The following is a 23,333-nucleotide window of genomic DNA, read 5'->3' as shown; positions in this document are numbered from 1 at the left end:
TTCCTTTCCATCCTGGTACATGGATGGTTTGAAAGATGTGGAAGGCAGAGCCCAGGCCGTAATTGACACCACAGATGAGGCTACTGCCATGGCCCATACAAGCCCACTATCATGTCCACCAACTTCTGTCCTGAGTCAAGTCTGAGGCAGATTCCCCCTCTGTGTTTGAAGAAGGCAGTCAAGGTTCTAGGCAGGGGAGGGCGAGAGTGGAGCTGGAGGGACCACAGTGTTCTTTGTGTTCCTGTTTCATATGAGTGACTTAGAATTTAACATTTTGTGTGTGTGGGCGGGGAGGCAGTATTTTTCAAATGCTTCCCCTTTAGGTTGGCTTAATTCACTTCAGAATCTTAGTTCATGAAAATCGTCACACATGTACTGCTGTTTTTCTGGTTTAAGAGTAAGGATTTCATGGTTTGTAAGGAAAAAAATGGAAACTTTCTGTCTTATGATCTAGAACAGTAGAATGTGGTGTTGGGATTGGATTGGAATTTTCTTTGAAATGTGAAAGAACTCGGTATTTAAATCATGGAACAAAATAAAGGATTGTTAATTTTTGACATTCCTCATCCTCCTTATTGTGTTGTTCTTGACAATTAAAGCTATATATCTGGGTTTGTTTGGCTTATTCAAGAAAGTAGCAGAATTTAATTTTTTTTTTTTTTTTTTTTTTGAGATGGAGTCTGGCTCTGTCGCCCAGGCTGGAGTGCAGTGGCGCGATCTCGGCCCACTGCAAGCTCCGCCTCCCAGGTTCACACCATTCTCCTGCCTCAGCCTCCAGAGTAGCCTCCAGAGTAGCTGGGACTACAGGTGCCCGCCAACACGCCTGGCTAATTTTTTTTGTATTTTTAATAGAGACGGGGTTTCACCGTGTTAGCCAGGATGGTCTCGATCTCCTGACCTCGTGATCTGCCCGTCTCGGCCTCCCAAAGTGCTGGGATTACAGGCGTGAGCCACGGCACCCGGCCGAATTTAAATCTCTAATAAATAAAAGCACCACTGACTCCTCTACTTGCTGAACGTTATTTCAGCATTTGCTTGCGGAAAGCACTGTTCTTAGTGGGGATACTATCAAAAAAAGGTTTATTCCTACCCATAACACGGTAAAGTCCAGGTTCAGAAGCCATATCAGGAAGGGTAAGATATTCTCTATGATCTAAAGAATGAGTTTCAACAGTGGGGATGTGGGACTTTAGATGGGGCCTTCAAGTAAAAAGGCCCTGAGCTAAGGCAGTTTGGGGCTTCAGGAAACTGCAGGTGATTCTGTGGGGGCTGATTGTCATGAAGCTGGGTGGTGGCAGGGCCCAGACACTCAGAAGGTGAGAGAAAAGCCTGGAATGGAAAACTACTTGTGTAGTTCCCTCTGGGTGGAGGATGAAGCGGAGAGGAGTCTCCACATGGGGAAGTAATGGAAGGTGTCCTGTGGCTCTCTAACTGGTGAGCTTGAACACAGTGCAAGGACTAGGTGACTGATACTCATCATCTGCAAGTTTTCCTGAGAAATGTGGTGATGATTCCTTGATGTGGTGCTCAGAAGCCTCTAGGCTGGCACTCATTTGCCAGGCCTGGGAGAGCCCAAGCCCATTCCATTGACAGGAATTTTAGTTAGGTTATTTTGAGTGTAATGTGGGCAACTCTAAGCAAGTGCTAGATTTTTAGTGAGGCATAACTAAAACTAGTGGTTTGGATGGACGAGCAATGGGGATGGTGAAAAGGAGTTTGTCCTTGACTCAAAGTTGCATTCCAGCAGCAGACATCTGGCCTTACACAAATTATACAATATATACTTTGAGAAAGACAATGTACTGAGTAGTATTTGTGAAGCTGAATTATTGGTTGAGTTCTTATTCCGTGATGTATTCAGCTACATATTTTCCCAGATTTTTGCATAATAAAAAGAAGAGCTGAAGTTTTCAAAAAAGGTAGTGGTAGCCTTTGGGGTTATAATCATATTTGATAGCAACTGCCATTTATTAAATTCCAGTGCATGTCAGACACTGTGCCACATGCTTTATTCACCTTCCATATCTTCTGGAAATTCTACAAGACAGGACTTATCCAACCCATTTTACACATGGAGAACCTGAGGCTTATAGTGCTTGATAATTTCCCCAGGATCACATGGCTAGAATGTGACGGGGCTGATACTTGATCCCTGGTATGAATTCATCTAGGCCCACACTGTTCCCACTGCCCCCCAGCCTGAGGGAGGCCTTCTGCCTGGTATGTCATTTCTCTTCACACTTCTCAATATCTTTGAAGTGACCTAAAGATGACCCTGTGGTGAAGATATTAGGTTAAGCCTAAAGAAGGAAGGTGACACTGAGAATGAAATACAATTCAGGACTTGTTGTGGCCTTTCTTTACTTGAAGTCCTCCTGTGGTGAGGCCTAGGTTTCTTGAGAGCTGACTCTATCCAGGTGTCGGCAGTTGTGTTCAGTCCCAGCTCTTTCTCACATTACAGGACCCTCCTTTGGACCTTCTCTGCGTGCTCCCTTGTCTAATTCTGGAACCCGGCCTGCTGATCAGCTTGTCACTAAGGCTTCTTCTTGTGAAGGCTGTGGCCTGCTCCCAAGGCTGTAACCTGGAGTCACCTGCCCTTCCCCTGCCATAGGCCATCCCTACTCTCTGCAGACATTCCCTGAGTGTTCCATCCCTCACCCTGGATCCTCTGTGATAACAACAGCTCTTTAATGTAAATGTGCATTTTGGACAGTGATGTTTCAATACGTTTCATGTGCATCTTCAACACACTCTCAAAGCATTTCCAAATAAGCTCGTTAGTAGAATCTTATTTGCCACACAATATACTGGTTTTAGGGATGGAATCATCCTGATATTTGATATTAGGAGTAGGATTTTAAAAAGATGTATTATTCAAAACAGGCCACTGAACACATACACAGATGAATGAATTTTCATACGTGATCCAAAATCAAAGCTTCCCCATAAACTCTGTAGATGAGAAGAGACTATAGAAATCATTTTGTAAATAAACAACTACAAGAAGCCAAATTTCTTAAAAATAAAACTACCACAAAATTCTGAAGTCCACCCATGATGTGAACAAGGGTTCCTTGGCGGACATGCTAGCTCTGATGTAAAAAGAAAGGAGTAGTGAACTATCCTTCCCCTGTCTCTTGTCTGTGTAGCTGCACCATAGGGAAATCCTGGTTTGCAGTGTGTCACACGCACCTGTACAACTGTAGGAATGGTCAGTCATTGGAAGGTAGCAGAGGTTCACAGGGTAAGATATTTGACATACATCAAAAGAATGAGAAAATTCTCAGCCTAAAGAGATTTTATAGGTTATTAAAACCACAGTGCAGGCCGGGCATGGTGGCTCACGCCTATAATCCAAGCACTTTGGGAGGCCGAGGCGGGTTGCATCTCCTGAGGTCAGGAGATCGAGATCATCCTGGCTAACACGGTGAAACCCTGTCTCTACTAAAAATACAAAAAAATTAGCCAGGCGTGGTGGCGGGCACGTGTAATCCCAGCTACTCGGGAGGCTGAGACAGGAGCATCACTTGAACCTGGGAGGCAGAGGTTGCAGTGAACCAAAATGGCGCCACTGCACTCCAGCCTGGGCGATAAGAATGACACTGTCTCCCCACTCCACCCCCAAAAAAATGACAGTGCAGAAAACTGCTATTGAGGAAAAAAGGTGGAGCCCTCCCTGCCAAGAGTTAATAACTGTCTTAAAACTAGATGTAATACTGTATTTGAAATCGCAGTTTCCTGATAGGATCTGAAAATAGTTGGGAGATTTCACGGCAATGTTTGCCTTCCCAGAAACTATTCCAAGAAATTAAGGGACTTATTGTCATAAATGTTCATAGTTGCTTATAATTGAGCAATGTAATGGTTTATGGGAAAGACTACAAGTGCCCATTTCTATCTTGTCTACCTCTCTTTCCTGGGTGGCATATTTGCAGTTAGGGAGAAGCCAGTGAAACAATCCCATGCTTTCTTTTCACTTCAGCTGTTACCATATGTTGTGATGTGGAGCTCAAAGCTGAAAGCAGCTTCGATTCCTGGATCACGCGAGAGCCGAGACTCATCGTGTATTTGTTTATTATCCCATAATAAAATGCCACAGACTGGGTGGCTTAAACAACAGAAATTTATTGTCTAACATTTCCGGAGGCAGAAAATCCAAGATCAAGATATTGGCTGATTTGATGTATCCTGTGGCTTTGGTCTATGGCTTGTGAATGGCTCTGCCTTCTGACTGAATTCTCACATGGTTGGTACTTGGTATGTGTGTCTGTGTCCTAATTTCCACTTCTTATAAAGACATTAGTTATATTGAATAAGCTCCTACACATAGGACCTTATTGTACCTTAATTGCCTCTTCAAAAGTTCTATCTCCAAATACAGTGACATTTTGCAGTACTAGGGTTTAAGACCTTGGATATATGAATTTGGGGGACGGGCACAATTCAGCCCATAACACCCCACCAACTCGAATCAGAATTGATGTGCATAAAAATAACCTTGTTGTGTAAAGCCATTTACATTTCAGGAATATTTTTCTGTTTCATCAGCTTGCTGTTACTTTATCTGACTTCGGCACTGCTCCTCTTTCTGTTCTTAGGCTTACTTCAATATTTTACTTAAAGGAAAATAGTGCATGGGTTCTTGTTGCAAACACTTCTAAAAATTCATATCAATCACAATTTTCCCCTTTACAAAGTTTCTCTAAAATTCAGCCAACTACTCAGAAGTTACCGCAATTAACGATGTGGTTTGTAAAAATTAAAAGCTGATTTCAGGCTTTTATACACATAGATGTGCATATATATATATATATATACACACACACACACATATACATCTATACATGGGATATGATGCATATATAGATCTGCCACTTGCCTTTACCACTATTCTAAGTTTATCTGCCTCCTCCCCAAAATCCTATGTTAACCTCAAAATGTGGCATTATTTGGACACAGAATCATTTTAGAGGCAGTCAAGTTAACAAGAGGTTATTAATATGGGCCTTAATCTGATATGGCTGAAGTCCTTATAAAAGGGGGAAATTTGGACACAGAGATACGTATAGAGATATGAAAATGTGAACAGACATGGGGTGAAGACAGCCATCTACAAAGCAAGGAAAGAGACCTGGAAAACATTGTTTCTTCATAGCCTCAGAAGGAACCAACCTTGCATATACCTTGCTCTTGGACGGTCAGAATCCAAAATGGTGAGACAGTAAATTTCTGTTTATATCACCCAGCTTGTAGTAGTGTGCTAGGGCGTCCTAACAAACCAAAATCCTTGCTTATTACAATGGATGCAGAAGCTTTCCATGAAAACACATATAGATTTATGTTACTTTTGTAATAACTCCCTAGAATTCTAATTTATTTCTGTGAAATAACAAATTGAACAAATCTTCTCCTGATGAACATGTATTCATTTCTCCTTTGTGGCTGTAATTAATAGAACTACAATCAACAACTTTGAACATAAATTCTTGGGCAAATTCATGTCATTTCTTATACGAAAGTCATATGAATGTGGAAACTGAGTCAAAATAAACAGAGCATGAATATTTTCTATTTTTAACATGTTGCTGACTTATTTCCCAAAGTGCGTCAGCACTTAATTTTCCCCAAAATAAATGTATATGAATACCTTATATTTTCACACACATACTTTATCAATCTTTTGAATTTTGGTCAAACTTACGAGTGCAATCTTTAGGTGACCTTGGGTTTGGTCACCTAACTATTTTAGATGCAACACCAAAAGTACCAACCATCTATGAAAAAAGAGATACATTGAATTTCATTAACATTAACAAATTCTATTCTGCCAAACACATCGCAAAGGGAATGAAAAACAAGTCAGAGACAGGGATGAAAGATCTGTGAAACCAGTATCTGACAAAAGACACACATTAAAATATACACTAAACTCTTAAGATCCAACTGTTAAAACAAAAAGTCTGATTTAAAATGGGCAAAAAAAAAAAAATCTGAACAGGCACCTCACCAGAGAATATATATGAATGACAAGTAAGCATAAGAGAAGATTTTTAACATTACATGTCATTAAGAAATTGCAAATTAAGGCTGGGCGCGGTAGCTTGCACCTGTAATCCCGGCACTTTGGGAGGCCGAGGTGGGTGGATCATGAGGTCAGGAGATCGAGACCATCCTGGCTAACATGATGAAACCCCGTCTCTACTAAAAATACAAAAAATTAGCTGGGCGTGGTGGCACATGCCTGTGGTCCCAGCTACTCGGGAGGCTGAGGCAGGAGAATCACTTGAACCCAGGAGGCGGGGGTGGCAGTGAGCTGAGATCGCACCACTGCACTCCAGCCTGGGCAACAGAGTGAGACACCATCTCAAAAAAAAAAAAAAAAAAAAAGAGAAAGAAAGAAAGAAATTGTAAATTTGAACAACCAAGGTATAGCACTAGATACTCACGAGAATGGCTGAAATCCATAGCACTGAAACAACAAGTTTTGACAAGTAGGTGGAGCAGCAGGAACTTTCAGTCATTGTTAGTGGAGTGGTATAGACATAGAGGAATCTTGAAAGCATATTGCTAAGTGAAAAGACAAAATATAAAAATGGTGCATAATTGATGATTCCAACCATATTCTGGAACAGGTAACTGTGGATACAATGAAAAGTTCTGTGGTTTGGGGGCCTCAGAGGGTGTAGGAGTTGGAGGGGGATAGATGAATAGGTGAAGCACACAGGAGATTTGGGATGAGGAAACAATTTCGTATGTTACTGTAAGGGTGAATACTTACCATTATACATTTGCCAAAACCAACAGCATGTGCAACACTAAAACTGAGTCTTGATGTAAACTGTGGACTTTAATTAATGATATAGTAATACAGGTCAATCGATCTGATCAAATGTGCAACATTATGACAAAATGTAAATAATAGGAGCTGCTGTGTGTGTGTGTGTGTGTGCAATTGTAGCAAATGTGCAACATTATTACAAAATGTAAATAATGAGAGTTTCTGTGTGTGTGTGTGTTTGTGTGTGTGTGGGCGTACACAGGGGGTGGGGGAGTGGAGATATGTGGGAACTATGTGTTCCTTAAGTTTGCTCTCTGAATTTTCTGATCAGGAATACTCTAAAAACATCTATTAGTTTTAAAAAGATGCCAAGTATTTGAACAGACACTTCACAAAAGAGAATATACCAAATGCTAACAGGCATTTGAAAAGATGATCAACATCATCTGCCATTAGGGAAATGCAAATGAAAACCAGAAAATATTCCACTGCACACTTATTAGAATGACTCAAATCCCAAAATCCTAAAATACCAAATGTAAGAGAGGATATGGGGCAACAGGGAATCTCATTCCTTGCTGGTTAAAATGAAAAATGATACACCAACTCTTTTAGAAGAGAATATCGTATGAACCTATTCATACGACATTCTGGGAAAGTCACAACTCTAGGAACTATTAATAAAAACAGAGCATAGCTTCTAGCGGCTTGGGAGGAGTGTAGAGCTTGACTTCACAGGGGAATTTTAGGCTGATGGAACTGGTCAGTATGATACTTGGGTGGTAGATACAGGACTCTATGCATTTGTTACAATGCATCTAACTTTACATAATAGTTAAATCTGATGTGTGTAATCTTAGAAAATTAACCATGGTTTGGAATTTTTAAAAAATAATGGCCTGCTGAAAAGACAATGGATTTTACAGGGATAAAGAAAAACAATAAAGGAAGCAACCATAAGGAAACTGTTGCCATCGTCTAGGGGAGATATGGCGTTAGATTCACCCAAAGCCATAGTAATGGAGGTTGACTTAAGTAGATGGAGTTGGAATGAACTTTAGTAGTTGAGGGAACAGAAGATGCTGTTGTATTGGATGGGGGTTATGATAAAGAAATGGAGGCATCCAGCACACACACACAAAATCTTGCCACCTTTGTTATTACCAAAAATGAAATTAAGCCAAGATTTAGTTCTTACAGTTTATTGTTAGAATTCATGTATGTTTTATAACCTCTCTGATACACACATAAATGTTACTTCTTCCTTAATATCTGGGAATGCCCTCCCCTCCCCCAACCCTGTGATCAACAAATCTACATTCATGGCAACTATGGTAAACCTTCACTGGCAGAGGCCGCATGTTCACTGAAGGCTAAAACTAAAGTGAGGAAAAGGAACTGAAGATGAGTCATTTGGGGCATGTTCGGAGAAGGGTTGTGTTCACTCCTTTTAAAAGCTCTCTGACACTGACCCACTGATTCAATCCCAAGATCATTAGTCCCTCTCTCTTCTGGACGGAAGAATTCCTCCCAATAAACAGGAGGTAAAAGGATAGGTTCCCATTTTCTTTTCACCTTCCGTAAGAAGTGCTACCTTCTTGGGACCTCAGAAGAACAACTCCACGAGGATAATTCCCAAGGACATGGGGGCCAGAGCTGCAATTTACCCACCAGCTACCTCCATGTCTGGGAGAAGAGCTTCCTTGTCTGTGGGTTTCCACCTTGAGTGTTGAGGTTTGATCCACCAATCCTGGCTATGAGCAGAGGCCCACTGCCCCTGGGACACTGAGCCAGAGCTGAAGAACGAAGTCAGCTCATGAACGGCTGAGTTGATCCTGGCCATAGCGGATGGACAGAACCCCAACCCTCAGTGAAATCTCTGGCAAAGCCACACGTCAACCTCTTTTGGAATCTCAGGGCTCCTGAATCCTTCTGAGGGTCCTGTCAGAAGTAAGAGCAGCTGAAATTCCTTTCATGTGGATCTCCAATCCATATGGAGAGGGTGATAGGCCTCTACTCCAATCACATTTGGGCAACCTGGCGCTGACTCTAAGTCGATAAAGTGTTTGTGGACCTGGTCAGGTTTCTGTCATCAACACAACATCCCCTGTTCATGACTTTCTGGAATAGTACTGCTTATGTTATATTTCTTAGATCCCCAGAGTTCCAGAGGTCAGCAGAAGGACTGGTCTAATAGGAAGGGAAATAAATCCATCATTGTCCCAGGTAGCTTTCCTCTAGCCATTGTTGAGTTCTAAGTCCTACTCTGAGAAAGCAAAAGGCTCATGAAAGTAGCAAGGCCTTCTATAGGCTGAGATAAGGGGGCAGAAAGTTCTGCCATTTCCTCCCTTCCGCTTTGATTTAATTATCTTGCTTCCTTCTGTTATTGACATGACCAACGTCCCCAGCCTCTTTCAGTCCTTTCACCTCTATTCTTACTGATGCTCTAATCTATTTTTACTACCGACTCCCTAAAAATAATCTAAACAAAGGCTTATTTATTATTCTATATATGTCCGTGCATATTTGAAGTTTTTTGTTTTTTTTTGTTTTTTTTTTTTTTTTGTAGTACAGTGTTGTTAAAGTAGGCTTTGAATCTCCTAGTAAGAGTTTTGTGTATGGTGTGCAGAAGGGTTCCACTTAAATTAGGGTTTTCATATGCATACTCAGCTCTTCCACTGACATCTGTTTCAACAAGACTGTTCCATGCTCTGAAGCTGTGAATTTTTTTTTTTTTTAATCAGTTAAGAACACATTTGCACAGGTTTAGTTGCTTTTGTTTTTCAGGACTGTCCATTCAGTTTCATTGGTCTATCGACCAACCCCTGCACCCAAATCTCAAACTCTTCATTACATTAGCTTCTTTGTAATTCTTACTACTGGGTAGACTAATTACTCTTTTTCAAGACTGTATTGACTATGCTTGACCATTCACATGTCTTTATATTTAGGATCAGGTGACTCACACGTGTCCAAAACCATTTGCTTCTTTTGATTTGGGATTGCAATTAATCTATATTTTGATTTTTTTTTTTTGGAAGAACTAACATATTTAAAATATTTAATCTTCATGCCTATGAATTTTTTATTTTATATTTATGTGAGCCTTCATTAATATGTCTCAACAACATTTTAATATTTTAGTCTGTAAAGTTACTATTTTTGGTTAAGTATTTTTCTTAGATACTTGATATTTTAGTATGAGAGTTTAAAAATTATGTATTCTTTACTTTTATTTTCCTACTCTTTCCCTGACAGAAAACAAAGTTGATATTCTATTGAATTCTTACATTATACTAGAAAACTCATATACTAGTATATATTGAGTAAATTATCTTTAGTTCTTTTAGATTCTTTTCATGCTCAGTCGAATCATCCATTCATCACAAAAGTTTGGTTTCCAACTGGCCAATCCTCATTCCTTTCATTTATTCCTCTTTGCATTACAACATTTGCTACTACCTCTAGTATAAAGAGTAATAGAAATACTTGTAGCAGAAACTCTAGGTGAAGTCCCAAGTTCAAACTTCTAGTTTCAATAATTAAAATATTTAAAAGGCATATCTGCTATAGGTTTTGCATATATATCTTTTATCTAGTTTGGTAACATTTTTTCATATTTGATAAACTTTATTTTAGAATAATTTTGAATTTAAAAGAAAATTGTGACAATGTTTAAGAACATTCTTATATGCCCCATACTCTATTCCTTCTGTTACTAACATCTTAAGTTGGTAAGGTTTCCTAAAACTAATGAACCAATATTGATACGCAAACATCCTTTGTTTATTAACAAACATACTTTATTCACATTTATTTCCTTGTCATGAAAATCTATTTTCTGTCCTATGATACCTTGAGGATACTCCATTACATTTATTCATCATGTCTCTTTAAATGCCCTTTGGCTGTGCCAGTTCACTGAGACTTCTCTTGATTTTGAAAACATTGACAGTTTGGAGGTGTATGGTCAGGTATTTTGTAAAATAGCCTTTGATTGGGAATTACATGATTTTTTTTTTATGATTTGATGTAGGTTATGTTTTCTCGGAAGATGAACAGAGAAGTGAAGTGCCATTCTTATCACGTCATACAGATGGCACATAGTACCAACACAATTTGTCACTGATGATGTTACTTTGATCACCATGGTGACCTAGTGTTTGTCAGTTTTCTTCAGGGTAAAATCACATTATTTTTTTCCCTGTGTCATACTGTCATCTTGGGAAGGATAGGAAGACCCAGGACCAGCCAGTAGTCAGATGAGGCCTCTGAGGGAAAACTGCAGAAACCTCCTGCCCACAAAGAAGAGGACCAACAGAAACCAGCTCCCATCCCTGGGAGGCCCAGGGGCATGTTGACCCACAGTGCTGTCCCCTGATATCTTAGGGTGTAGAAAGAGGAGAAGGCTGTGCTTAGGTGAGTCTCACTTCAGATCATGAGAGCGGAAGATCAGGAGGGGGGCCTTCTAGGCATCCCCAGGCTGATACAGAGGACGGACTGGTGAGCTACCCCACCACGGACACAGGAGGACCCCCAAAAACCAGCCCGTTTTCACTCCTAGGAGGCCTTGGGCAGGGCCATTAGGGAGAGATGCTAGCGTGCTTCAGTCCCTCTTGGAGGGTTCATGGAAATGGCAACCTTGATCTGAAAAACAGTCCCTGGAGAGAAGAGCGAGGGAGTGGAGGCCGTGTCAGGAATAACAGGTTGAGGAAGACTGAGGGTCCCACCCATGCCATTTCAGACGGAGGGCAGTGGAGCCCTACCTGGAGTCTGGGAGGCCATACCCCACTGTGGATGGATGTGATTCTACCTCTCTTGCACCTTGCAGGTCTCAAGGATGGGAGGGGCTTATTCGGAGGTGAAAGACTCAGATGCAGAGAGGCAGGGAGCCTAGGCAATTTCAGGAGTCCAGGCACAGCCTCTCAGGAAGGCAGGAAGGGAACACCCATGACTGGTAGCGCCCCCCGTCCTGTTCCTGTGCTTGCTGCCAGCTCTGGAGGAGCCCATCAGGGTCCCCAGATTTACAAGTTTCTGACTTCCATTTTGGGAGTCAGCCAGAGGGGAGATTTTTTCTGAGGAGGGCAGCTTCAGTTAAACAGAGGGAGTAGCCCCAGGGCTGGCCACTCAACAAGAAGAGAACTCTATGGAAGGACAGTGACCTCCGAACACGGGGGTAGGCGCAGGCTGCACCCTGCCACTCCCTGCTATCAGCCCTGGAAAAAGGTGGAGTGTGAGTGTCAAGGACTGGGGAGGTGGGAGGGAAGAGGTCAGCAGGGCTTAGGGAGTGAGCAGAAAGGTTTGGAGCACATCCTGGAGGTGGGAAGGAAGGGATGGAAAGGAGGCTGACAAGTGGGGCGGGGTGGGGGGGGGGCCGGGGGGGCGGGGCTTCCGCCTCTGAGAGGAGGCCCCGCCCCACGCTATCCAAGCTGTCAGCCCTGATCAACCCTGGCAGGGTTCCCGGATGTGCTTTGCCGGATGTGCTTTCCCGGCAGCCATCTTGGGAGTCTGAAGGACCTGAGGCGTTTTGTGACGAGGGTCGTTTCAGGTCAGCAGACGGAAGAGACTTAGACTTATCCAGTCTTCAAGGTGAGGGCCCCGAGGGAGAAGTGAGGGACCCCCCACCACAGAGAGAAGCGGCCCTGGCCTGCCCTATCCCTGCGGTGGCACTTGTAGGTCGCGGAAACGAAGATGGTAGCCGAGGGCTGAGGGACGGGTCCTCACGGCAGAAGAAGGGAGGAGATGCCGGCCCTCTAGAGGATAAATAGGAAGGCATTGAGGAGGACCAGGGGAACCCCCACCTCAGAGGACAGATTCCCGGAGATTCCCACCCTGCTCCTCAAATCAGCCCCCATAGAGCTCACCAGGCGGCTGAGGCTGAGCGGCCGCCCTCTCATTGCTGGGTGAGGGGTGTAGGGGAGGGGAAGGGGGAGGCCTTGTTCTGGGGGTCCCATGGGGAGTCAGCACAGGGAGCTGCCTCCAGTTGGCAGAGGGAAGATTCCCAGGCCCTGCTGGGAACAAGAGTGAGGACTGAGGGGTCACATGTGTGTCAGAACAGACATGAGGCCACAGGGACCGCCCCCGTGGTAGAGTGCTGGGAGGTGGCTGCCACCTCATTACCTCCCACTGCTCTCAGGGATGTGGAATTTGCCTGAGGTTTTTCCTCAGGCCAGCAGAGTGGTGGGGGCCTGGCCCTGTCTGAGAAAATGTGACAATGCTAATTGAATTCTGAGGGGGCCACGAACCTCAGAATTGTGGGAGTCTGGGAGTCTGGCCAGCCCCAGCTGCCGTCTTAGCTGGAGGGGCTCCCTCCCTTCCTCTTGCAGGTGCTCCAGGAAGCAGGAGTTGAAGACCTGGGTGTGAGGGACACATACACCCTAAAAGCACCACAGCAGAGGAGGCCCAGGCAGTGCCAGGAGTCAAGGTGAGTGCACGGCCTGACTGTGTACCAAGGGCCCTACCCCCAGAAATGGGGCAGACCTGGCAGCACCCAGCCTGTAGCCACCCACTGTCATTCCTGGTGCCTCAGGCTCTACCTGCCAGCTGTGCCCTGAGGTGCTTTCTCACGTCCTCCTATAGGTTCCCAGGAGACAAACCCCCTAGGAAGACAGGCGACCTGTGAGGCCCTAGAGCACCACCTTAAGAGAAGAAGAGCTGTAAGCCGGCCTTTGTCAGAGCCATCATGGGTGAGTTTCTTAGCTGAGGCCACTGGCACTGTCCCTCTCTCCCTCAGTCCTGTGGGATCCCATCATAACCCATTCATGTACACACATTTACCTGCTGCTCCTGAACAATATTCATCATGCCTCTCTTTCTCAACCTTCTATGCCCCAGCTTTGAGCAAGGCTTCCAGAAGGCAATTTTCATACTGGAGTTGTTAGATGCAGAGGATCCCCCAGATGAGGAAGAGGAGGAAGCTTCCTCCATTTTCTCTTCCTCTTTCCACTTTTTATTCCCCTCCTCCTCCTCCTGTTCTTCTTTCTCATCCTCATCCTCTTCTCTGATTCTGCGTTCTCCAGGGGACAAGGAGATGCCTGCTGCTGGGATGCCGAGCCTTCTCCAGAGTTCCGCTGAGAGTCCTCAGAGTCGTCCTGAGGTGGGGGACTCCCAGTCTCCTCTCCAGAGACCTCCTGAGGGGAAGGACTCCCAGTCTCCTCTCCAGATTCCCCAGAGTTCTCCTGAGGGCGACGACACCCAGTCTCCTCTCCAGAGTCCTCAGAGTCGTACTGAGGGGGAGGACTCACCGGATCCTCTCCAGAGACCTCTTGAGGGGAAGGACTCCCAGTCTCCTCTCCAGATTCCCCAGAGTTCTGAGAACGACGACACCCAGTCTCCTCTCCAGAATCCTCAGTGTCCTTCTGAGGGGGAGGACTCCCTATCTCCTCTAGAGATTTCTCAGAGCCCTCCTGAGGGTGAGGATGCCCAGTCTCCTCTCCAGAATCCCACGAGTTCCTTCTCCTCCGATTTATTGAGTATTTTCCAGAGTTCCCCTGAGAGTACTCAAAGTCCTTTTGAGGGTTTTCCCCAGCCTCCTCTCCAGATTCCTGTGAGCGCCTCCTTCTCCTCCACTTTATTGAGTATTTTCCAGAGTTCCCCTGAGAGTACTCAAAGTACTTTTGAGGGTTTTCCCCAGTCTCCTCTCCAGATTCCTGTGAGCCCCTCCATCTCCTCCACTTTATTGAGTCTTTTCCACAGTTCCCCTGAGAGAACTCAGAGTACTTTTGAGGGTTTTCCCCAGTCTCCTCTCCAGATTCCTGTGAGCCCCTCCATCTCCTCCACTTTATTGAGTATTTTCCAGAGTTCCCCTGAGAGAACTCAGAGTACTTTTGAGGGTTTTCCCCAGTCTCCTCTCCAGATTCCTGTGAGCCCCTCCATCTCCTCCACTTTATTGAGTCTTTTCCACAGTTCCCCTGAGAGAACTCAGAGTACTTTTGAGGGTTTTGCCCAGTCTCCTCTCCAGATTCCTGCGACCTCCTCCTTCTCCTCCACTTTTTTGAGTATTTTCCAGAGTTCTCCTGAGAGTACTCAAAGTACTTTTGAGGGTTTTCCCGAGTCTCCTCTCCAGATTCCTGTGAGCGCCTCCTTCTCCTCCACTTTATTGAGTATTTTCCAGAGTTCGCCTGACAGTACTCAGAGTACTTTTGAGGGTTTTCCCCAGTCTCCTCTCCAGATTCCTGTGAGCCCCTCCATCTCCTCCACTTTATTGAGTCTTTTCCAGAGTTCCCCTGAGAGAACTCAGAGTACTTTTGAGGGTTTTCCCCAGTCTCCTCTCCAGATTCCTGTGAGCCCCTCCATCTCCTCCACTTTATTGAGTCTTTTCCACAGTTCCCCTGAGAGAACTCAGAGTACTTTTGAGGGTTTTGCCCAGTCTCCTCTCCAGATTCCTGCGACCTCCTCCTTCTCATCCACTTTTTTGAGTATTTTCCAGAGTTCTTCTGAGAGTACTCAAAGTACTTTTGAGGGTTTTCCCGAGTCTCCTCTCCAGATTCCTGTGAGCGCCTCCTTCTCCTCCACTTTATTGAGTATTTTCCAGAGTTCGCCTGACAGTACTCAAAGTACTTTTGAGGGTTTTCCCCAGTCTCCTCTCCAGATTCCTGTGAGCCCCTCCATCTCCTTCACTTTATTGAGTCTTTTCCAGAGTTCCCCTGAGAGAACTCAGAGTACTTTTGAGGGTTTTCCCCAGTCTCCTCTCCAGATTCCTGTGAGCCCCTCCATCTCCTCCACTTTATTGAGTATTTTCCACAGTTCCCCTGAGAGAACTCAGAGTACTTTTGAGGGTTTTCCCCCGTCTCCTCTCCAGATTCCTCAGAGTCCTCCTGAGGGGGAGAACACCCATTCTCCTCTCCAGATTGTTCAGAGTATTCCTGAGTGGGAGGACTCCCTGTCTCCTCACTACTTTCCTCAGAGCCCTCCTGAGGGGGAGGACTCCCTGTCTCCTCACTACTGTCCTCAGAGCCCTCCTCAGGGGGAGGACTCCCTGTCTCCTCACTACATTCCTCAGAGCCCTCCTCAGGGGGAGGACTCCCTGTCTCCTCACTACTTTCCTCAAAGCCCTCCTCAGGGGGAGGACTCCCTGTCTCCTCACTACTTTCCTCAAAGCCCTCAGGGGGAGGACTCCCTGTGTCCTCACTACTTTCCTCAGAGCCCTCCTCAGGGGGAGGACTCCCTGTCTCCTCACTACATTCCTCAGAGCCCTCCTGAGGGGGAGGACTCCCTGTCTCCTCACTACTTTCCTCAGAGCCCTCCTGAGGGGGAGGTCTCCCTGTCTCCTCACTACTTTCCTCAGAGCCCTCCTGAGGGGGAGGACTCCCTGTCTCCTCACTACATTCCTCAGATCCCTCCTCAGGGGGAAGACTCCCTGTCTCCTCACTACTTTCCTCAGAGCCCTCCTGAGGGGGAGGACTCCCTGTCTCCTCACTACTTTCCTGAGAGTCCTCCTGAGGGGGAGGACTTCCAGTCTTCTCTCCAGAGACCTGTGAGTATCTGCTCCTCCTCCACTTCATTGAGTCTTCCCCAGAGTTTCCCTGAGAGTCCTCAGAGTCCTCCTGAGGGGCCTGCTCAGTCTCCTCTCCAGAGACCTGTCAGCTCCTTCTTCTCCTACACTTTAGCAAGTCTTCTCCAAGGTTCCTATGAGAGTCCTCAGAGTCCTCCTGAGGGGCCTGCCCCATCTCCTCTCCAGAGTCCTGTGAGCTCCTTCTCCTCCTCTGCTTCATTGAGCCCATTCAGTGAACAGTCCAGCAGCCCAGTAGATGAAGATACAAGTACCTCAGACACCTTGCTAGAGAGTGATTCCTTGACAGACAGCGAGTCCTTGATAGAGAGCGAGCCCTTGTTGACTTACACACTGGATGAAAAGGTGGACGAGTTGGTGCAGTTTCTTTCCGTCAAATATCAAGCGAAGCAGCCTGTCACAAAGGCAGAGATGCTGACGAATGTCATCAGCAGGTACAGGGGCTACTTTCCTGTGATCTTCAGGAAAGCCCGTGAGTACATGGAGATTCTTTTTGGCATTTCCCTGAGAGAAGTGGACCCTGACGACTCCTATGTCTTTGTAAACACATTAGACCTCACCTCTGAGGGGAGTCTGAGTGATGAACAGGGCATGCCCCAGAACCCCCTCCTGATTTTTATTCTTAGTATCATCTTCATGAAGGGCACTTGTGCCTCTGAGGAGGTCATCTGGTATGTGCTGAATGGAATGGGGGTGTATGCTGGGAGGGAGCACTTTGTCTTTGGGGAGCCCAGGGAGCTCCTCACTAAAGTTTGGGTGCAGGAACGTTACCTAGAGTACCAGGAGGTGCCCAACACTTCTCCTCCATGTTACGAATTCCTGTGGGGTCCAAGAGCTCATTCAGAAATCATTAAGAGGAAAGTAGTAGAGTTTTTGGCCATGCTAAACAATACTGTCCCTGTTAGCTTTCCATCCTCGTACAAGGATGCTTTGAAAGATGCGGAGAAGAGAGCCCAGGCCATAATTGACACCACAGATGATTCGACTGCCACAGAAAGTGCAAGCTCCAGCGTCGTGTCCCCCAGCTTCTCTTCTGAGTGAAGTCTATGGCAGATTCTTCCCTCTGAGTTTGAAGAGGGCAGTCGAGTTTCTACGTAGTGGAGGGCTCGGTTGAGGCTGGAGAGAACACAGTGCTATTTGCATCATTTCTGTTCCATATGGGTAGTTAAGGGGTTCAAGTGTTTTACTTTTGGGTATTTTTCAAATGTTTTTCCTGTTAGTAACAGGTTTAAATAGCTTCAGAATCCTAGTTTATGAACATTAGTCGCACATGTATTGCTGTTTATCTGGTTTAAGAGTAACAGTTTGATATTTTGTAAAAACAAAAACACACCCAAACACACCACATTGGGAAAACCTTCTGCCTCATTTTGTGATGTGTCACAGGTTAATGTGGTATTGCTGTAGGAATTTTCTTGAAACTGTGAAGGAACTCTGCAGTTAAATAGTAGAACAAAGTAAAGGATTGTTAATATTTGCATTTCCTCAGGTCCTTTAGTCTGTTGTTCTTGAAAACTAAAGATACATACCTGGTTTGCTTGGCTTATGTAAGAAAGTAGCAGAAAGTAAATTGTAATAAATAAAAGTGTCAGTGACTCATTTATGTGATGAACATTATATCAGCATTTGCTCATAGAAATTACTGTTAGTAGTGAAGTTACTATTAAAAGCAAGACTCATCCCTAACCCTAAAATGGTAGAGTGTAGGTCCAGAAGCCATATCAGGAATGTGGTAAGATTTTCTCTACAATCTAAAGAATAAGTTTAAAAAGGAGTGGGGAGGTGTGACTCCAGATGGAGCCTTTGATTAAAAAGGCCCTGAGCTAAGGCAGTTTTGGGCTTTGGGCAACTGCAGGTGCTTCTGTGGGAGCTGATTGTTATGAAGCTGGGTGGCGGCAGGGCCCAGACTCTCAGAAGGTGAGAGAAAAGCCTGGAAAGGAAAACCACTTGAGCAGTTCCCTCTGGGTGGAGGATGAAGCGGAGAGGAGTCTCCACATGGGGAAGTAATGGAAGGTGTTCTGTGGCTCTGTAACTGGTGAGCTTGAACACAGTGCAAGGACTAGGTGATTAATACCCATCATCTGCAAGTTTTCCTGAGAATTTTGGTTGTAATTCCTTGATATGGTGCTCAGAAGCCTCTAGATTGGCACTCATTTGCCAGGACTGGGAGAGCCCAAGCCCATTCCAGTGACAGGACTTTTAGTTGGGTTCTTTTGAATGTAATGTGGACAAGTCTAAGCAAGTGCTAGATTTCTCATGGATCTTAAATAAAACTAGTGGTTTGGATGGATGATCAGTGGGGAAGGTGAAAAGGAGTTGGTCCTTAACTTAAAATCTACAATCTTTGAGTTGCATTCAGTTGTGGAAGCCTCTCCTTTCTTGAATGATACAATATATCCTTTTAGAAAGAAAATGTCCTGAGGTATATTTATGAAGCCAAACTTTTGCTTCAGTTCATAGTCCTTGACATATTCAGCTAGATGTTCTATGAGACGTTTTGGATAATGAAAACAAGAGCTGAATTTTTCTCAAAAGACAGTAGTAGACTTTGGGGTTATAATCATATTGATGACAACTGCCATTTATTAAAATTCCAAGGTATGCCAAGCCGTGTGCCAGGTATTTTGCTCACAGTACACACACTCCAGCAGTTCTACAGAACAGGGATTATCAAACCCATTTTACAGATGAAGAAGCTGAGGTTTATAGTTCATGACAAATTCCCCAAGATCACATGATGATCACATGATTAGAAAGTGACTGGGCTGGGACTTGAGTTCTGAATTCATCTAGACCCACACTGTCCCCACTCCTCTCAGCCTGAGCATAGCCTTCTTCCTGTAAAGTCACTTCTCTTCACACTTCCTGATGTCTTTCAGGCAACATACAGAAGAAACCTGTGACAAAGCATTTAGATAGGCCTAGAGAAGAAAGGTGACAATGAGAATCAATACCTTTCAGGGATCGTGTTGGGCTTTCTTTACCTAAATTCTTTCTTTACCTAAATTCTTCCTGTTATGAGCCCTAGGTTTCTTGAGAGCTGACTCCGTCTGGGTGCCAGTACTTTTGCCTAGCCCCAGGGCTTTCCCACCTAACAGTGCCCTCCATTTGATCTCCCCTGGGCGCTCTCTTGTGCAACTCTGGAACCTGGCCTGCTGAGTAACTTCTCACTGTGGTCTCGCACTCTGAAGCCTGTGCCCAGCTCTCAGTGCAAGAGCCCAGAGACATCTGCCCTTCCCCTGACATAGACCACTGTTTGTCCCTGGAGAAGTTCCCTGACTGATCCATCTCTCCCGCTGGCTCCTCTGTGATAACGGCCCTCGATGTGAATATCCACTCTGGATAGTGACATTTCCCTACCTATGCTGGGCATCTTCAACACACTCTCAACATATTTCCAAATAGGCCGCAGAGTAAAATCTGATTTGTCACATAACATATGGGTTTAGGGATGTAATCCTAAGGTCAGATACAGCCTATTTGAAATCTTCCTAATATTTGATACTTGTAGTATGATTTTAATGAGATGCATTATCTGAAACAGGGCACTGAACACAAACAGAGATGAATAAGTTTGTGTAGATGATCAAATGCCAGTCTTTCCTTCATAAACTTTGTAGATGAGGAAAGGCTATAGACATCACTTTCTAAATGATCTACAGGAAGGTGAATTTCTAAAAAAAAAACCAAAATCTTGAAGACTGCCTAGGAGGTGACAAGGGTACTTTGGGGGACATGCCATATTTGACGAGAAATAAACAATAATTAAACATCCTTCCACTGTCTCTTGTCTGTGTACCTGCCCCACAGGAAAATCGTGGCTTGCAGTGAGCCACAGGCACGTGTATAGCTGTTCAGGAATGTTCTGTCATATGGAGGGTAGCACAGGCTCACAGGGTAGGTTATTTTTCACACACCAAAAATATGAGAGAATTCTCAGCCTAAAGAAATTATACAGGTTATTAAAAGGACAGTGCCAAGTGATATTGAGGGATTAAGGTTAACCCTCCCTGCTAAGACTTACAGAATTGTTTTAAAACTGGATGTAATCCTGAATTTGAAACCACCAGTCACCTCGTAGGTGCAAGAAAAAGTTGGAAGATTTCCAGGCTATGCGGACATTCCCAGAAACAATTCCAAGACAAGAAGAGAATTACTGTCCTCAAGTATAATATTTGCTTTTCACTGAGCACCGTAATAACATATGGGAGAGACTACAAGTGCCCATCTCCATCTTGTCTAGCTCGCCTTCCTGGCTGGTTCATGTGTAGTTAGACAGAAGCCAGTGCATCATTCCCATGCTTTCGTTTCTGTTCAGCACTTAACATCTGTTGTGATGTGGAGAGGCAAGGTGAAAGCAGCTTGGATTGTTGGCTGAGGGGAAAGTGAGGGCCTGCTGTGGATTAGTTTCTTATGCCATAACAGAATACCACAGACTGGGTGACTTAAACAATAGAATTGTATTTTCTCCCATTTCTGGAGGCTAAATATCTAAGATCAAGATTTGGTCAGTTTGATTTCTGCCCTGGCCTCCCCATGCCTTGCTGATGACCACTTTCTCACTGAATTCTTACATGGATGTTCTTTGGCCTGTGTGTCTGTATCTTAATCTGCTCTTTTGTGAGAACACCAGTCATATTGAATATGATCCTAATCATAAGACCTCATTTTACCTTAGCTGCCTTTTCAAAGGTTCTGTCTCCAAATACAGTGATATTCTGCAGTACTGGGGGTTGAGACTTGGATATATGAACTCGGAAAGAGGGGCGCAATTCAGCCCATAACACCCTGCCAACTTAAATCAGAATTTATGTGCACAAAAATAAACTCGTGTTAAGCCATTTAACTTTCAGGGAGTTTTTTCTCTTCCATCAGGTTACTGTTAATGTGACTACTGGGGTGCTCCTCTTCCTTTTCTTAGGGTCATTTCAATCTTTGACTTAAAAGTAAATAGTGCATGTATTTTTGTTGCAAAAATTCTAAAAATACATAGAAATTGCATTGCTTTCTTCACAAAGTTCCTCCAAAACTCAGCCTCCTACTCAGAAGTTTCCACAAGTAACAATGTGGCCATGTAAATTTTAAAATATGATTTTCAATTTCAGGCTTTCATAAAGATAGATGTGCTATTTTATATATACACATATATGTACATATACACACACATGTGTAACGATATAATGATATACATATAGATATGCCACTTACCTCTGCCACTATAATAGGTTCAATTGCCTCTTCCACAAACTTCTACACTGAAATAAAAATGTGGCATTGATTTCGAGATAGGATTATTTCAAAGGCAATCAAGGTAAAATGAGGTTATTAATGCTGGCCTTATTGGAAGTCAGTATTAAAAGGGGATATTTGGACATAGAGATATGAGTATGGAGATGACAATGTGCGTAGACATGGAGGGAAGACAGCTAGGTACAAGGCAATGAGAGAGGCCTGGAAAGCATCCCACAATCACAGCCTCATAAGCAATCAATCTTGTGTACACCTTGCTCTTGGGCTACCAGATTCCAAAACTGTGAGACAATGAAATTCTGTTGTTTTGTCAACCAGGTTGTGGTACTCTGCTATTGCAACCCTAACATGCCATGATACTCACTTATTAAAATGTATCCAGCATCTTTCCATGTCAGCACATAGAGATCTGCCTTACTTTGGGGACTTTTCTCGAGAATGCCAGTTTATTTCTGTGCATTAACAAACTGAACCAACCTCCTCCTGATGAACACATATTTGCTTTTTCTTTGTGGCTAAAATTAGTATAATCAATATATTTGAGCATAAATTCTGGGACAAATGCATAAAATTCCTTATAAGGAATACATATCAATGTAGAAGTTGTGCAGAAGTGAACAGGGTATGAATAATTTTATACTTTTTCAAATGTTGCTGACTTTTTCCACCAAAGGTCTCACTAATTAGTTTCCCTACACATTTGTTTATGTGGAAATGATTCATTTGTTGACAAACATATTTTATCAGAATTTTAAACCTTATTGAAACTTATGGGTGAAAATCCTAGGGGAGTTTGGTTTTGGTAATGACATTTTCAGATGCATCACCAAAATTTTGGTCAAACTTATAGGTGCAAACCCTAGTTGACCTTAAGTTTGGTGGTGACTTTTTCAGATGCAACACCAAAAGTGCCAACATCTAAGAAAAGAGATATAAATTGGACTCCATTAAAATGAACAACTTCTACTCTAAAAGACTGCTAAGAGAAAAGACAAGCCAGAGACTGGGATAAATGTTTTGTGAAACACATATCTGATAAAAGATGTATATTGAAATATGCACAAAACGCTGAAACCCAATCATAAGAAAACAGAAAGCCATTTTTCATGTTTGGTTTGATACACCAATCCTGGCTGTGAGTAGAGGCCAACTGCCCTTGGGACCTTGAGCCAAAGCTGAGGTAGGAAATCAGCTCATGAACGGCTGAGTTGATCCTGGCCATAGTGGATGGAGAGAAGCCCAACCCTCAGTGAAATCTCTGGCAAAGCCACATGTCAACCTCTTTTGGAATCTCAGGGCCCCTCAATCCTTCTGAGGGCTCTGTCAGGAGTAAGAACAGCTGAACGGAAGTATGTGGAGCTCTTATCCATGTGGAGAGGCAGATAGGCCTCTACTCCTATTATGTGGGCAACCTGGCACAGCCATTATGTCAGGAAAATGTTTGTGGACCTGGTCAGGGTGTCTGTCATCAACACAATATCCCTCTGTCATGACTTTCTGGAATAGAACTGCTAAAGTTACATTTCTTAGATCCCCAGAGTTCCAGAGGTAAGCAGGAGGATGGGTCAAATAGGAGGGGGAATTAATATATCATTATCCCAGGTAGCATTTCCCCAGCCACTATTGATTTCCAAATCCTGCTCTCAGAAAGCAAAGGCTCATTAAAGTAGCAAAGCCTTCTGTGGCTGGGACAAGGGGGCAGAAGGAGCTGCCATTTCATCTCTTCCTCTTTGACTCATATCATCTTGTTTCCTTCTGTTAGTGGTGTGACCGATGACCCCAGCCTGTTTCAGT

General features: G+C 44.0%; 1 protein-coding gene across 1 annotated transcript; it reads left to right on the top strand.

Annotated features, from left to right (window-relative positions):
* The first annotated feature begins 12,258 nt into the window (after positions 1 to 12,258).
* LOC129024588 (melanoma-associated antigen C1-like) lies at positions 12,259 to 17,892 on the top strand. The gene is made up of 4 exons (XM_054471741.2): positions 12,259 to 12,367; positions 13,105 to 13,202; positions 13,358 to 13,464; positions 13,798 to 17,892. Exons 3-4 carry the CDS (start codon positions 13,461 to 13,463, stop codon positions 17,328 to 17,330), a joined length of 3,537 nt encoding a protein of 1,178 aa, XP_054327716.1. The 5' UTR covers positions 12,259 to 12,367; positions 13,105 to 13,202; positions 13,358 to 13,460; the 3' UTR covers positions 17,331 to 17,892.
* The last annotated feature ends 5,441 nt before the right edge of the window (positions 17,893 to 23,333 follow it).

Source organism: Pongo pygmaeus, chromosome X, assembly GCF_028885625.2.
Source record: "Pongo pygmaeus isolate AG05252 chromosome X, NHGRI_mPonPyg2-v2.0_pri, whole genome shotgun sequence".
In the NCBI taxonomy this organism is placed as follows: domain Eukaryota; kingdom Metazoa; phylum Chordata; class Mammalia; order Primates; family Hominidae; genus Pongo; species Pongo pygmaeus.
The sequence above is the reverse complement of the archived record's forward strand: the minus strand, read 5'-3'. Positions and strand labels throughout refer to the sequence as shown.